Raw genomic sequence first — 14742 nt, 5'->3', positions numbered from 1 at the left:
CCTGATCTTAAAGCCAGCAGCACTTTATTGTGTAGATGCAGACTACCAACGCCTGTTATCTGATGTCCTTTACTAATCTGCATAAAATGATGCATTTTTCTGCGCAATTAGGCACTCATACAACCCTACAAGTCTGTGGAAATAATCTGATTAATACGCGCACGAAATACACTGGAAACACCCGAATAAATAAGCCCCTAAATGTGGTTTATTGCTCAGCTTTGTAACGGTGCTCTGAAAAACGAACGGTTCTTTAGGCTTGTAACACTGAAAACGTGCAGAACGCGCTGTGCTTTTGTGCTCTCTGGCAATGTCCCCTGGCAGCGCCTCCCCAGACCTCGCAGCGGAGGAAGCAGGACCCGCAGCCCCCCATTTTTGCGGATTTCGGCTTAAAAAAACGACAAACCCCCGCGTGCCCCGCCGCCGCCGGACTCCGCTCCCCGCCCGGACCTTTCCGACCGCCTTCGGCCATTTCCCCCCGCCCCGTGGGGCCGTGCCACACCGCGCATGCGCCGTGTGCCCCCACCGCCCCCCAGCCGCGGGGAGTCCCGCGAGAGCCGGCGGCGCGCTAAGATGGCGGCGTTGTGCGAGGCCTTCACGCTCTGCGGCCTGGGGCCCAGCGGCGGCGTCGGGCAGGGCGGCGGCGTCCTGGCGCTGGAGCCGGGCCCCGGCCCCGACCACGTCCTGCTCACGGACCGCGGCAGGACGGCCACGCTCTTTAAGGTAACGCCCGGCACGGCACAGCCCCGGCTGCTTGCTTTGCGGAGGCTGCCGCCGCTCAGGCCTGGGCCGGGGGCTCCGCGCAGCACCTCAGGGGTGCCCCGGGGAGCCCTGACCCGCCCGCGCTGCCCGTGCCCGGCCGGCCCAGCCGCCCGCTGCCCTCCCGCGGCTGGAGCCGGGAGTGTGGGGGCCCCGTGGGCTCGGCGTGTGTGGTCGTGGGCCCAGAGGGGGCCTCGCCTCGGCTCCGGCCCGGCCCCGCTCACCTGCGCTCCCCCAGGGCCTGCTCCGCGCACCGGTGCTGCGCTGGCCCTGGGCGGTTGTTTGGCGGGCTCTTTTGCTCATTTTCTCTCTCTCCGTTCCCAATGCTCGCATCCCGAAGCAGCAGCGGATGTCACGCCTCCCGATGTGCAGGGTGACATGTGTTGTGTCCGGGTGTCAGCTGCCGGCCTGCTGGGGGCAGAATCAAAGATTTAGAGTGCATAAACTGAAAAAGTGTTGTTACACTGGCTTTTCTTTTTTTTTTTTTTAGTGCATGCATCTATTTCATTGGACTGTAGCATGAAACTTCATAAAAACATTTATTTGTATCTTCTTGTTTGGCTGTCGTGGTCATGGCGCTAGGGGTTGTATCTTAGCAAACTCATGATGTAGTCTCTTTTCAGATATTTAGTGCCACTGCCTAGAACGCATATGAAAATATAAATGTATTGGTAAATATGTCCAACATAGCCCTAGCCTGAGAAGAGAGAGTTGAGCACCCTCAGAGCAGCAAAATCTAACTCATACATAACGTGAGCTTAGACAGTAACAGTCATCATTCTTGATCTCAACATATTGAAACAGGAATAGAAGAAGTACTTTCCTGTGCCTAATTATATTGGTGAGTAAAAGCAACTTACATGCATGGCTAAAAGTAATACTCATGCCATGTATCCTACCTATGCTTCATGGCAGAAGCCCATATAACTGTTACAGGTCAAAGTTATTTCTCACATGAAAAGAAGTTTTTAATTAATATAGAGCTCTTTGATGTTACCTTGAAATTTCTAGTACTGAAGTTAGAAATGCTCAGGCAGAAGTTCTGAGTCCTGTTAGCATACCAGTTTCCGTATTTTAATGTTCTCATTCATATCCAGTGTGGCTAGGTTGTGTTTTCTTGCTGTCATGAGAGAAATCCCGAGCGTGTACCATGTTCTACTTTAATTGCGTGTCTTTGTCCTGATTTTTTTCTAGGTTTCAGATCAGAAGCCGTTAGGTTGTTGGTCAGTTAAACATGGGCAGATTATCACAAGTCCAGTCGTATGCAACTTTGAAACTCATGAATATATAGCTGTTCATGATGACAAGGTGAGATTCTTTTCTTAAAGGAAAAAAAAATGTAGTGAGACTTCTGAGTGAATGTAGGTAGGGAAGAAGTCGGTGTTCTGCTAACTGGAAATGCATGGAACTCTCTGCACCCTATTGCAAGATCTCAAAGCTGGTAGTGATGGTCTGATGCTATCCTAGTTCAGGCCATCTCTGCTCTCTGAGTGGATGAGGATGTGCAATGCTAAGTCTGCATAGTCTGCTTGGTGACATGACTGAGCACCAGTTATGCAGTGGCCTTTTAGATACTGAAGCATTGCCAATGAAGAATGCCTCAGGCATATGTTCTCTAAGAATAAGTTACATGTTGCATGAACTGTTTAGAACTGCATGATCATTGTGTTGAAAAAGTTCAGACCTGCATCCTTGTCTTACAGTTAAACATTTCCTGTTTGCGTACTTCTGGTAGCGTTTACTCAGCACATGCTGAACATTTGTCTTTTGTTGTTGTTGTTAGTGAAATGCTCTTCCTGACCTTTTATTGTTCTCCCTAAAACATCCTCCTCCAGATCAGGTCATCTGTACTTCAATCTGTCTCCAACACTTTGATCTACTTTCATTTAGAATTCTGTTGTATCTTTTTCTTAGCCTCATTCTTTCCTATCCTTTTGTTTCAAGTTCAAGATCTCAAGCTGTATTTGTATTCCTGTTGTTTGTGTCAGCATCTTCCCATGCAAACTTTCTAAGTCTGTTTTTACTAAGGCTACTGTGAATACTTAACTGTATACTTTCCTCTTGTGTTTCAGTAACATGCAATTGCTGTTATTTTGTATGATGAAAAGTCTATATATGACTGCTTTATTGTGCTTAAAAGATGTTGCTTCTCTTTAAGGTTTTAAGGATATGGAAGGATGAAGATGTTAATTTGGACAAAGTATTTAAAGCAACGGTAAGTTTCTTACAGATACTCACTTTTATGTTAACATCCTGAATCTTGCTTACTTTCATAGTACTGGTAAAATCACTGTGATTAAAGTGTAATCACATTGGGATTAAAGGTGTATAAATGGTTGTTCGAACTCCTTACCCTTAATTATGCTTTTTCTGATACCATTCAGAAATGTGCTGTTCATTAGGATATTTTCATGACTCTGTTGGTAGTGATCTGCATTATTAATAGCGTTTCACAAAATTGGCATTACTGGGGATCTTGCAGGTTCACCATCCTTACATTACTCTTCTATCGAAGGAACTCTTAAAAAAAATCCCATGCTCAACACTTGGCTTTCAAGGTACTGTACTGAAGAACATAGAACTGAAGTTTTTCCTTTTTTCTATACAGCTTTCAGCTGATGTGTACAGAATTCATTCACTGCCCCATGGGGATCCATTGGTATTATTCAAAGGAGGTGGTGTTCGAACTTTAGATGTTCTTTTGGAAGCCCCACAACAAGAAATTGAAAACATTATTTCAGATGAAGTTATAAAGTAAGTGATACAAACTCAGGAATCTTCTTGATCAGAAGAATTGATGATGTTGAAAGTTGTACCCTTTTTATGTGACAGGAAGAGAAGTAATCTGAAGATCAAGATACTGGGGTTGGTTTGTTGATTTTCCTTTTTAATGCGTTTGTTTTACAACCTTTAATTTTTTAAAATAGAGATATAAAAATATGAGGCTGCCTAAGTAATATGATATGACGTAGGTGTAGTCCCAGAATTTAGAAGAGTTCATACAGCTTTCATTTCTTAGGTGGAGTGAAGCTTTCCTGGAAGGTCAACAACCTGTCTTAATTTTCATTACTGAGAAGGTGAGTCGTTCTTATTTTTTTAAACTTTTGTAGCAGCAAATCTATGTTCTCTTTCTAAAAAACATTACTTGTTTCACTGGATTTTAAGAGCTGTAATGGAAATCATTATCCAATCATTGTGTATCATCTCTGATACAACAGTTAAGTTGAAGTCGTGTTGTTTCCAGGGCCGGGGAGCCTGTCTCTTAGAACTTCAAAAATCAATTAAGTTTAAACACTATATACAATCATGTGACTTTTTACTTCACTCTTTATTCAGATGTTTGTTCCTGTGAATTCATTTGTTGCATCAAATCAGAATTTGCTGTATGTACCTGAGTCAGTAAACACTTCTAAATTAGGCTGTATGTTCCATAGCAAACACGAATTCCTAATTGCGTATAAGACTCAAAGTATAATCAGTACTAATATCTGAACTGGTCTTTTTCTTCCTTCTATAAATTAAAAACTTTCTTTTGGTTTTAGGATGGGGATTTTTTTGTCTATGTACAGAAACTTAAGATGAACAGTCTGCACAAATATAAGCTTGAACAACAGGAATCTTCTAGTCCACTGAGTTTCACGGCATATATAAGAAAGCAAATTATCACACTTCTGTGTTTGTGTAAGTTATATTTTCTAATGGGATGTGATGATAAAACAAGAAATTACATGGAAAGACAAAGTTCTGATGTCTGTGAATTACTGTTTCATATTCTTGCTCTTCTCTATTAAATGTTCTAAACCAGCAAGTGATAGAACAAGTAATTAAACTTTCATGGAATTTTAATGGTTGAATAGACTTATGTTCTTAAATGTTATGGCTTGTACCTTAAAGATTTCCTGATAGCTGTGCTATTATTTTTTTGCTTTGCATCATAACATGTCCTTTAAATATGTATTTCTTCTGGTGCTTGTTGGATTTTGTTCTCTTTGGGTGTCTTCTAGCCATACCATATCAAATTGCTTTTCCTTAGTGACAGACGTAAAAATGTCATTTCTTTTCTTTGACAGATTCCAATGACTCTGTATATAAGGTTCTGATACCTCTGCAGCAAAATGGTGAAGGGGAAGAGCAAATTCTGTCCAAGTCGCTACTGCTAAACCTTTCAATATCTGGAAGTGTTGTAAAAGGAACTTCTTTGGTTGTTATTGATAAAGACCATGTTGCAGTATTAGGAAGTCTAGCAGCATCTGGTGAAGAATCCAAAGGTAACTAGAAAAAACATACGGATGTCTTAAGTTCTAAGACATTCTTAAACAAAGCAATGGGTGTTTGTGTGTTTGTTTGTTTTTAACCAGGCAGAGCAGGAAATAGTGGTGGTCTCGATTCTTTAGTGAATGCTATAAATACTGCATTTTAAATGAAATAGTTTACTCTTAAAACTAATTTATAGTTGAGCAATTGAGAGCACTAGCCGAAAGATAATGTTTACCTTCAGTAAATGCGATGGTGGTTTGTGAGATTAAACTTGCTGTTTCAGTATTTGCTTTCACAAAAGTATTTTACTGTTAGCGAAACAACTGAGAATAAGCAGTGAGGGGAAGAAAAAGGAGGCTTTTTACGTGATGTATGCAGGGGGAAATAAAACTGATGTCCCATAAGAAATTAGTATCTAAAATAAGTGAAACAATACTTCAGTTTCATGGCTAAACTTCTGAAGTGTGGGATCACTGAAAGTCAGGCCACTGAACATAGCATTTTGTGACTGGAAGCTACACTGACTGGTATCATTCTCATTACAGCTTCTTGTTTGAAGCTCCTCAATGGAAAACTAAGTAGTCTTCAAATCTTTTTGTTAAGAGAGCTAACTGGAGTGACACATTTCCTAAGGTTGAATGCTTACTAAGCTGAGCTATTTTTGAAAGTTATTTCTATTTTCTGAAGTGTAAATAACAGAAAGCAGCAAAAGCAAATGTAGCATTTGTGTTGCTTTTGGGTTTCTAACATCTCTGATTTTTCCTAGAGTGCCTAACAATATGGAATACAAAATTTCAGACGTTACAAACTTCAAAGGAACTGCCCCTGGGAACCAGTGGACAAGTGAGTTCAATCTTCTATTTGTTGTCCTAAAGCTTTAATTTGATGCATTTGGCATAATAGTAACTAAGACAAGTGGGCTTCAGAGTTGCAGTTCTGTCTGGAAGAGCAGTAAATGGCAACTTCTGAAACAAAATTAGTATTGCCCAGCTGATCAGCTATTTTTGTCATAATCTCTAAACAGGAGAGTGGTGGCCTTTGGCAATATCTCTGGTAATTCAGTACCTTCTCACTTCTGCTGGCCTTGATTGTTTGGTGAGAATAAAATACCTAGTCAGTATCTGTTGTGTTCAGACAATTTGAAAATGACTGTCTGAATAATTCTAGGGCCTTCCTAAACAGTGTTTCAGAATGTTCAGGTGTCAATTGATAATAAGTAAACTAACAATTAATAAATGCACTAGTAAAATAGAACAGCTGACTGTTGTTGTCATTTTGTCAAAATTGCACAAAAGAGAGCATTTAAAAAATGTATATCAAGTGGACTCAGTGCCTTGGAGCAGTCACTGTAAGGCATCCCTGGAAAATACTCAACTTCTGTGTTTAGAAGCAGTTGTTAATAAATGTGCTAAAAAATGTTAAAACTACCAAAAATAACTGCTAAAATCATCTGATCACTGACTTTTCAGTTGAATTTTGCAATGAGAAGTTAAACATCAGCTTGTGCAGAAATGTGCCTCTTTACTCCTCTCCTCATTAACTGTGTTTAATATTTTGTAGTTGTGGTGTTATGGGGAAAAATTTTTTTTTACTCATGGAAAAGTGCTAACAGTAGTTATATACAAGTGTGAAACTTCATCCCTGGCAGCTGCTGTGGGAAAGCTCAAGGACAGTCAAGCTTCTGGTAAGAATTTTTGTAATTACAGTGAGAAGATCTTTTAATAGGAAAACTTCAGAACCTGTCTGAAAATTGTTATTTTAATACACTGCTATAAAATCAGTTAAATCTTAACAGTGTATCCTGTTCCCACCTGTTTAAATTCTGTCATTGAGAATATTGAAGAATACAGATGTTTGAATTTATTGTGGCTTCACTTAAACTAAGCGTAATTCAAATACTGGAATTATTGAAAATACTGATATGCCAGCTATGAGCACTGAAAACAGAATAAAGAGTGTCTCTTTCTTTATAAATTGTGTTTTTAAAGCACTTGTGACCGAATAGGACAATGACAAACATAAATTTGTAAACTTTAAGTTAAAGAAACTACAGAAGTACGCTTAACTTAGTATTGCACTGAAAATGATGCAAGTAATGTTCACAATAAATTGTGTAATAACATTTCTTCTCCTACCAAAAGGTATATGGGAAAACAGTATGTAACAAGTCTCATAAAATTACTCACTGCTGAGATAAAACAGGATGTTTGCTTGGCAGAAAACTACTTGTATTACACTTAAGAAAATGCCTGCTAATATTAGAAGTTAATATATTTATATTTTAATAAATGTGCTTTAAGTGTTAACTTCATGTAGTTCCATTTTTGTGTTCACAGATATTTCTTCATTTGTAAACTGGAATACCCTTGAAGATGAAGAGCGTGTGGTTTCCTTTCAGCCACAACAGTCTGCAGCTCTAAAATCTGAATCCAAAATGACTGTAAGTTAATACAAGGAGTATGTGAGGTTTTTGGCTTGTATTAGTTTCTTCCCAACATTACTACTCTTACTTTTTGGTAATATTGCACAAGGGAATTTAACTCTGTATTTGTCATTTACTGTTTCTAACACTTTCTGGAACTGAACTGGCTAGTTACTAAATTTAATCTCTGCAGTAAGTTGACACATGATGTTCCTGGTTATCTCGATTGAAATCCTTGAATATGTACTGTCTTTTTGGAGCTGAATAAAAACTTGTTTTTCTTTATTATAGTTAAGATCAAGAAGGAACAGTGTTGCTAAAGCACAGCCAGATGCCTTCAAAGTTGGACAGATCTTACTAAATATAAAAGTAAGTATACCAAATATCCTTAATTAGTTTTCAGGCACACTGAGAACGTTCCAGGTGTCTCTTATGCTATTATCTTTATCCATATCCTCCTGCATATCAAGCTGAAGAAGATGCCTTAAACAGTTGTGTTGGAGGATTGCATTATTATTGTGCAAGAATACTATTTGGGCATGATGAAATTAAAATCTTGTTGTGGGAGTATGTTATAGAACAGTGCAGTACAAGGCTCATAATAGCTGTCTGAGTTGTGAAACCTGAATGAATATGCTCTTGCAGTAAATAAAGTGAGAGGATGTTTTACCTGAACTCCACCTAACCTCTTTTTTAGATTAATTTTTGTATTTTTAACTCTGAAGATATTTTGGACCTAGAAAGTCACAATGCTAGGAATTCCACTATAAATCTAGCAACAATCCGTCAATGAAATTGTAGAGTATTTGTCTCTAGAGTATTGCATAAAATAATGGAACGTTTTAATGCGTTCAGAAGACAACATTCTAACTTGTATCCAAAACAAGTAGGAGAACATACTTTAATACATGTTATCAAACTTGGTTCAACGTACCATTTGATGTATTAGTATTGAAGTTGAGTCCCACGATGCTGCTGAGCCTTAAATCATAAAATCCTTTGAGTTGGAAGGGATCTCTAAAGATCATCTAGTTCCAACCACCCTGCCCTTCACTGGTTAATACGCAAGGTATGGTAGCTGCATATTCTGGCCTACTTCCTTTCTAAATCTCACTGCAGTTGTTTTGTTACTTCAATCTATGTCCCTTACTGTGTGAACATACCTAAAGCTCAGCTTTGGCTGGGCATCTTGGTAATATTACTGAAATAATAGCAGACAAAAAAAAGAGCTATTATTGAAAGATACTACTTACCTAACTTCAGAGCGAGTAATCACTTTTGGTGCTCATGATTGAAATAGACTATCAAAATGAAGAGTGGGGAGGCTTTTTTCCTCTTTTATGCTTGAATTCCAGTGTCTTTCTACTTGGTGTAATTAGTAACAGTTCTCAAACCTGTGCCTTGCACACTGGAATTGCATGGTATTTCTTATTTTCAGGATACTTCTGCAGCTGTAATTGAAGATGAATTAAGACAATTGTTGTTGAAAGCACAGATTCCAGATTTCCAAGCCACCATTGGATGTGTAATAACTGCTCTTATAAACAGGTGTAAAACAGATCCAGTGTTCTACCCTCGAAACTTCCTGTTACAGATGGTCCAGAAACGAGAGCTGTCTTACAGGTGACAATTCTGATTATTTTTTTAATTCAATTGTAAGGCAAAATCTTTAAAAAGTAGACATTTGGTTCTTTATAAAGCACTCCTTGAATTATCAGGTGCTTATACACTGTTTATTTGCAAGTCTATTGCTTGTTTTCTGAAGAGGCTGACGCTTCCCAGATGTTCTTTTTAGTGTAAAACAAGGTTAATAGTTCTACCTTAGTTGTTAATGTAGCTTTCAGTGGGTGTGAACTGTGCAGCCTATTCTTTTCATATTTTTACAGTTTGTGTCCAGACTTGATGGCTGTTGCTTTGGAGAAAAAAGATGTACATCTCTTACAAATCTGCTTGCAACGGTTCCCAGATATTCCTGAAGAAATCACTTATGCTTGCTTGAAAGTATTCTTAAGGTAAGTTGAAATCACTCCTTCGCTCCTTTTTTTTTTTAATTCTTCACCAAACCAGGACCTGTATTTAAGGGAAAAAAAAAAAAGCTTTAATTTATAGATGAGCAATACTATGCGCAAAATTAGTAATTCTAAGTACAGTGTATGAAGTCTTGCAGACTGACAAGCTTTTTACAAGATGCCTGTTGCACGCATTAATTCTAAAAACTATGTAAGCGGTAATTAAATGAACATGCCTTTTGGTAACATTGCTGGCTTAAATGGCACATCCTTTTACACACATTGTTACAGCTGTGCTTTCGCTGCTTAACATACTTAATTGTGAGCTCTGGTTAAGAAGTCCATAAAAAGTTTAACTCTTTCAAGTTCACCATAATGTCCACAAAAAAAGGTTCTCCTATCACAACAAGGATGAATTGATCCACAACAAAGATAAATTAATCTTTAGGCACTGTAACCAAAAGAAAAGACAGTCTAAACTGTTCCTCTGGGCTTTCACAGCAAAAAGGAAATTTTCTTATTCAAAACATCAGATCTTGTTCATCGCATGTCTTAGAAATGTCAAATGTTTCTTAATAACTTATATTGTTGGAATACATGAACAGAACACGTATTGTTAAAGGTTAATAATAACAAAATACTAGCTATTCTCTTACTGCCTTTATCCATTCTGCAAGACTCTTATATTTTGGTATTTGTTCTTTTCTAGTAAACTTCAGAGTTAATGTGTGTTATTGTGGGGCTGATGGCATCACTGTTTTTAAAGCTAATAATAAAAGTATTAAATGTGTGTGGAATTTCTCTTCTACAGCATTAGCGACGACTATCTTGAAAGAACCGATGTGAATCTAGAATCTGTAATCTGTTACATTGATATTGAACCCAAGAATAAAGAACTTAAGACTGAAGTTGTAGAAAATGGTTTCAATACTGAGCTGGAAGAAGACAGTTGTGATAATACAGTCTTAAAGGAAACGCATACGACAAATGATGGTGAATTCTGCCCTGTTGGACCACGAAAGGCAGCATTATTGTATCCTCTGCATTTAAATGATAGAAAGTCAGTGCAGTATACATGATGTAAATGTCTGTTTAACGTTGCTTAAAATAGTTATCTTCTGTTACTGCCAAAAATTTCTAAGCAACTCTTGTAAGGAATGTTTGTATGTGGTTAAAAAAAAAAACCAAAAACTTAGAATATAATATAAACTTCTAGAAAGTATACCAATTTAAATTTACTTTAATATAAAAGTATAGCCTAAAACTTTAAGACAATGGTTTTGATGTTTCCCTATTGAAACATACTAGTCACTTACTTGCAGTAAACAGAACTGCGTTCATGCTGACTGTATTTTGAAGTTTCATGTTATATTTATTTCATGATAGAAACACAGGAGGTATAAACAGCTATAATAGGATCTCATAACGCAAAGAAATACTTTAACTAGAGTTGATTTCAGTTTGCAGAAAATAGTATTTTTTTTTTCCTGCAATTATATTTTCTCAATAATACTGCATAGAAATGCTGTTCTCCATTCAGCGTACAGTGAAACGTTTCTCTTGCCTCATCTGAAAGACCTTTCAGCTCAGCAAGCTGTTGTAAGTATGTTAAAACTAAGAAGTTTAAATACCCTTATTGTTTGGTGGGAACAAAAGGGAAGAGTTCTTATTTTTTTAATTATGTATCAGAAACTTGCTGCTCTTACTGGCATCTGAATCATATAAACTAGTATGTGAGGATGAAAATATGGTGACTAATAAGATTTATTTTTTTTCCATATACACATGGAAAAAAAGAACTTTTACTATTTTTATAGTCTTAATTTTAAAAATGTAAGAAAAACCCGATTTCTGACCAAGCCTACTCGAAAATATTTTGATTAGTATCAGGAAAATATAGTAACTTTTCTGGATGTGGATGCTTTTAAAATAATGAGAAGTTAGTTTAGTCAGTTCTATCAGAGGCATAAGTTTAGAAAATAAGAAACTGTACATAATATGAAATGACAAATGTAATGCAAATGGAATGTTCAATCTCAGGTCTTCTCAGTTAAAACCAAACCAAAACAAACCTGCCCCATTCCCCAAACCTGAAGGTATAATTTCAAGAACTGTATGTACCATAGTACCTTACTGGAGATGTTATTTTACAGTAAGTAGAAAACAAACAAGCAAAAAACACCATTCATCAGAACAATATGTATCGTAATTAACACTGACCAATCTCCTTGATTCTTTTTTGGGAGATAAAACGAAATCATTTTGCCTTGTGCTCAGCACAAGATGATGTTGAGCTGATTCTGACCATTAACAATTTGTTGGCTGCTGAAAGTGAAACTGGGATTAAAATTGTTAATGTTGGTAATTTTGAGCAAAACTCATAGAAAATTCTGCATCTGAATTAAATTACACTTGCACAAATGCTGGAACAATGATTACAACTGAATGTCACTTTATACTGAGTATTGCTGAGTTTTCAAACTCCCAAGCATATAGATGGTTGAAAAGATCCATAAAATTGATTTTTAATGCTTGGGTTAGAGGCGTTTTGGATGGGCGTGGGGGGTGTTAAAAGAACAGCCTTAAAAGAATACTGCTGTGTGCAGCATAAAAACTCCTAGGTCTTGTATGTTTGTTTTTGAAAACCATTCTGACTTTTCTTCTTCTAGCTGTTCCTCAGGTATTTACGCTACCTGTATGTGAAATGCAGTGAAAAAATTAATACCACTCTTCCTGGAATGCTCTCCCCAACTATAAATCAGGTGAGAAACTACTTCTAAGATTTGTACCTCCTTCAGTTTCTGTAGTGTGTAACGGACTGAGTAGCTGTGGCTATCTAAAATCAGCTGAGACCTCCGTTCATTCTGTAAGGTATTGTCTGTTAGTACAGCCTGTATGGAGTCAGATGTGAGATGCATTTCTCTATCTGAAAATAAATATACTGCCTTCAAGTCTGAAATGGTGCCTTTTGTATAAGAAGTTAATAATTTGAAGTTCAGTTTGTAAAGCAAAACCTGTGTCACTCTGCTCGTCTTGCTTGTCTACAGATTATGGATTGGATGTGCCTGTTACTTGATGCTCACTTCACAGTTATGGTGATGCTACCAGAAGCAAAAGGATTGCTTTCAAGCCTGCATAAGTTTGTGAGAGCCCAAGTAAGTTGCATCTTCTAGGATAATGATTTCATTTTAGTGTGGTTTCAAAATAAGGCTGTTAAGTTTATGCTGGGCAGGGTGGGAGCGGAACAACAAATACATAATAAATCAAAAAGTTTATTCTCTGCTGTATGCTTATTCCTGAGTTACCGATCTTCCTCATTTTGATCTCAAAAGCTGCTATATTTACTTGGGTTGAATATCTGAAACTATGTAAAACAGCAGATAGATGCACAGTATAACTACATATGAGAAGCATTAAGACCAATTTTATTGTAAATGTCTGTTTTTTCTTTTTAGGTACGATTCTACTCCGAACTTAATAAAATTGAAGGAACTTTGCGAGAACTACAGAGAATTAAACGCCAGAAAGACTCTCAGGCATATTCTATTGAAGTGCTGGAACTTATTTGAATATGAAATGAATTCTCAACATTTATTTTATATTGATTCCTTTTGTGACAAGGATGTATTAGCACTCCATATTGGGGATGTGAGAAGTTTTCTATGTAGGGAAAACACGGTTACTCTAGCTATGTGGGGAGTTGTGTATTAAAAGCTCTTTTTTGACTGGATGAGACTTTCTTATGTTTTCATATGTAGTTATGATATGTGACTACAAGAACATCCTAAATGCCATCTGATTCTTGGCAAAGACATTGGAGGATACTTATATGGAGCTGTGAGGGAAGGGAAGAGAAGCATAAAAAAAAACACTTATAGGTAAAACTCCATGCTGTGGACTTTTGAGTCAGTCTGAACTGTCTTTATCCATTTTACAGATAAAAGCTGTGCTTCTGCCACCACATCTCAGAACATGAATGGCATCTCACCTGATAGATCGGAGCAGAGCACTAACCTAGCAGAAAATAGCTTTTTATGTTTCTTCTCTGATAGTGCTGACTCAAGTGTACAACGCTGTGCACAGAGGGGAGATGGCCAGTTTGATTTGGAGCAGAATGTTGGGAAGTATTTTTATTTAAGCAATGATTTCCAATCTTTGCAAGGTTAAACTTGCCTGAGAATGAACAATAGCACTTGCTTTGCATTTTCATCGTTTCTTGTATTCCGCCACTAGCTGAAGACTGTAATAGGGGAAGTGCTAGACCCATTATTTACTGAACTTTGGCTGTGCATCTTTGGAACAACTGCACATAGTTAAAAGCCTTAAGACTTTGAAAGTTAAGACTTTCTGGTTGTATAAACTATTACGGGACGTCAGTACATAATGCATTTAAAATTGAAAAAGCACTACACAGGGCAGCTGAAGTACCATAGAAAGTGGTGCTTCTTGGGACTGGTAGTAGTTGCTTTGAGTTTCCTGAACAATAAAACTTACCACCATACTAAACTAGAATATTCTTACCTACATCGGTATCTGTTTTCTCTAAATACTTGATAGAGTAAACAGCTTGAGTTAACCTCATTTATACTACTTGCTCTATTCAGCTTGAATTTTAGTATTCCAAAATGTATCATAGGTTCAAGCTTATATTTTGACTATCTAAAAAGAAAAGTGCTTTAAGTTTTATGCATCTAATGTTTGGGGAGAGTATTACAGGTGTAGACAGATACTGAATTGATCTTCTGAATCACCATTCACTTAAAATTGATTCGTTATAAGCTACCTGTGGGACTGAACGTTTATCTAAACAAAATGGAGCAGATAAGTGTAATGGTAGATTTCTTGAGGTTTAATATAAAATAGATGAGAGCAGAAGCCCCCAGAGAGAGGACAGGTACGTAAATACATACATGTCCAGAATAGCAGATAGATATCAGTGTAACTCTCAGCATATCGATAAACTTCGTATTTTCATTATACTAAATAAAATGGTAGTTGGTTGTATATTGAATTAACATCAGCAAACTGCATAAGCCCCTGCTTCCTCATGCTGATTTTACTTAGTCTACAGCTGAGCTCTAGTCTTATCATTACTTAGCAAAACCTTGGTGTCTTATAAATGCATGTGTAACTGGCTCTAGAAAAGAATATTTAACTTCAGTACCGATCACAAGTTATGAGATAATTTAGAGGGAGAGACTGGACAAAAGCAGCTCAATAATTTAAATGAGAGCCTATGCTGACTTGGTTATTAATGTCATCCAGCTGTAAGTTAAGTTCTTTCCATTACTCTTG

At 37.4% G+C, this 14742-nt stretch overlaps 1 protein-coding gene across 1 annotated transcript; it reads left to right on the top strand.

Moving 5' to 3' along the window:
• Nucleotides 1-492: 492 nt before the first annotated feature.
• NOL11 (nucleolar protein 11) lies at nt 493-13177 on the top strand. Its single transcript, XM_048064592.2, has 18 exons — nt 493-723; nt 1954-2067; nt 2918-2974; nt 3368-3513; nt 3779-3836; nt 4302-4440; nt 4830-5027; nt 5783-5859; nt 6577-6700; nt 7353-7456; nt 7730-7807; nt 8877-9061; nt 9325-9450; nt 10259-10480; nt 10968-11046; nt 12117-12209; nt 12495-12602; nt 12903-13177. Exons 1-18 carry the CDS (start codon nt 508-510, stop codon nt 13014-13016), a joined length of 2238 nt encoding a protein of 745 aa, XP_047920549.2. The 5' UTR covers nt 493-507; the 3' UTR covers nt 13017-13177.
• Nucleotides 13178-14742: the final 1565 nt, after the last annotated feature.

Source organism: Anser cygnoides, chromosome 19, assembly GCF_040182565.1.
Source record: "Anser cygnoides isolate HZ-2024a breed goose chromosome 19, Taihu_goose_T2T_genome, whole genome shotgun sequence".
Lineage (NCBI taxonomy): Eukaryota > Metazoa > Chordata > Aves > Anseriformes > Anatidae > Anser > Anser cygnoides.
Note: the sequence above shows the minus strand (reverse complement) of the source record. Positions and strands in the feature narration are given on the sequence as shown.

Coding starts and splice junctions, on each gene's coding strand:
- NOL11 (XM_048064592.2), top strand. CDS start 508: ATGCGCCGTGTGCCCCCACCGCCCCCCAGCCGCGGGGAGTCCCGCGAG. Junction 724..1,953: donor GGACGGCCACGCTCTTTAAG/GTAACGCCCGGC, acceptor ATTTTTTTCTAG/GTTTCAGATCAGAAGCCGTT. Junction 2,975..3,367: donor ACAAAGTATTTAAAGCAACG/GTAAGTTTCTTA, acceptor TTTTCTATACAG/CTTTCAGCTGATGTGTACAG.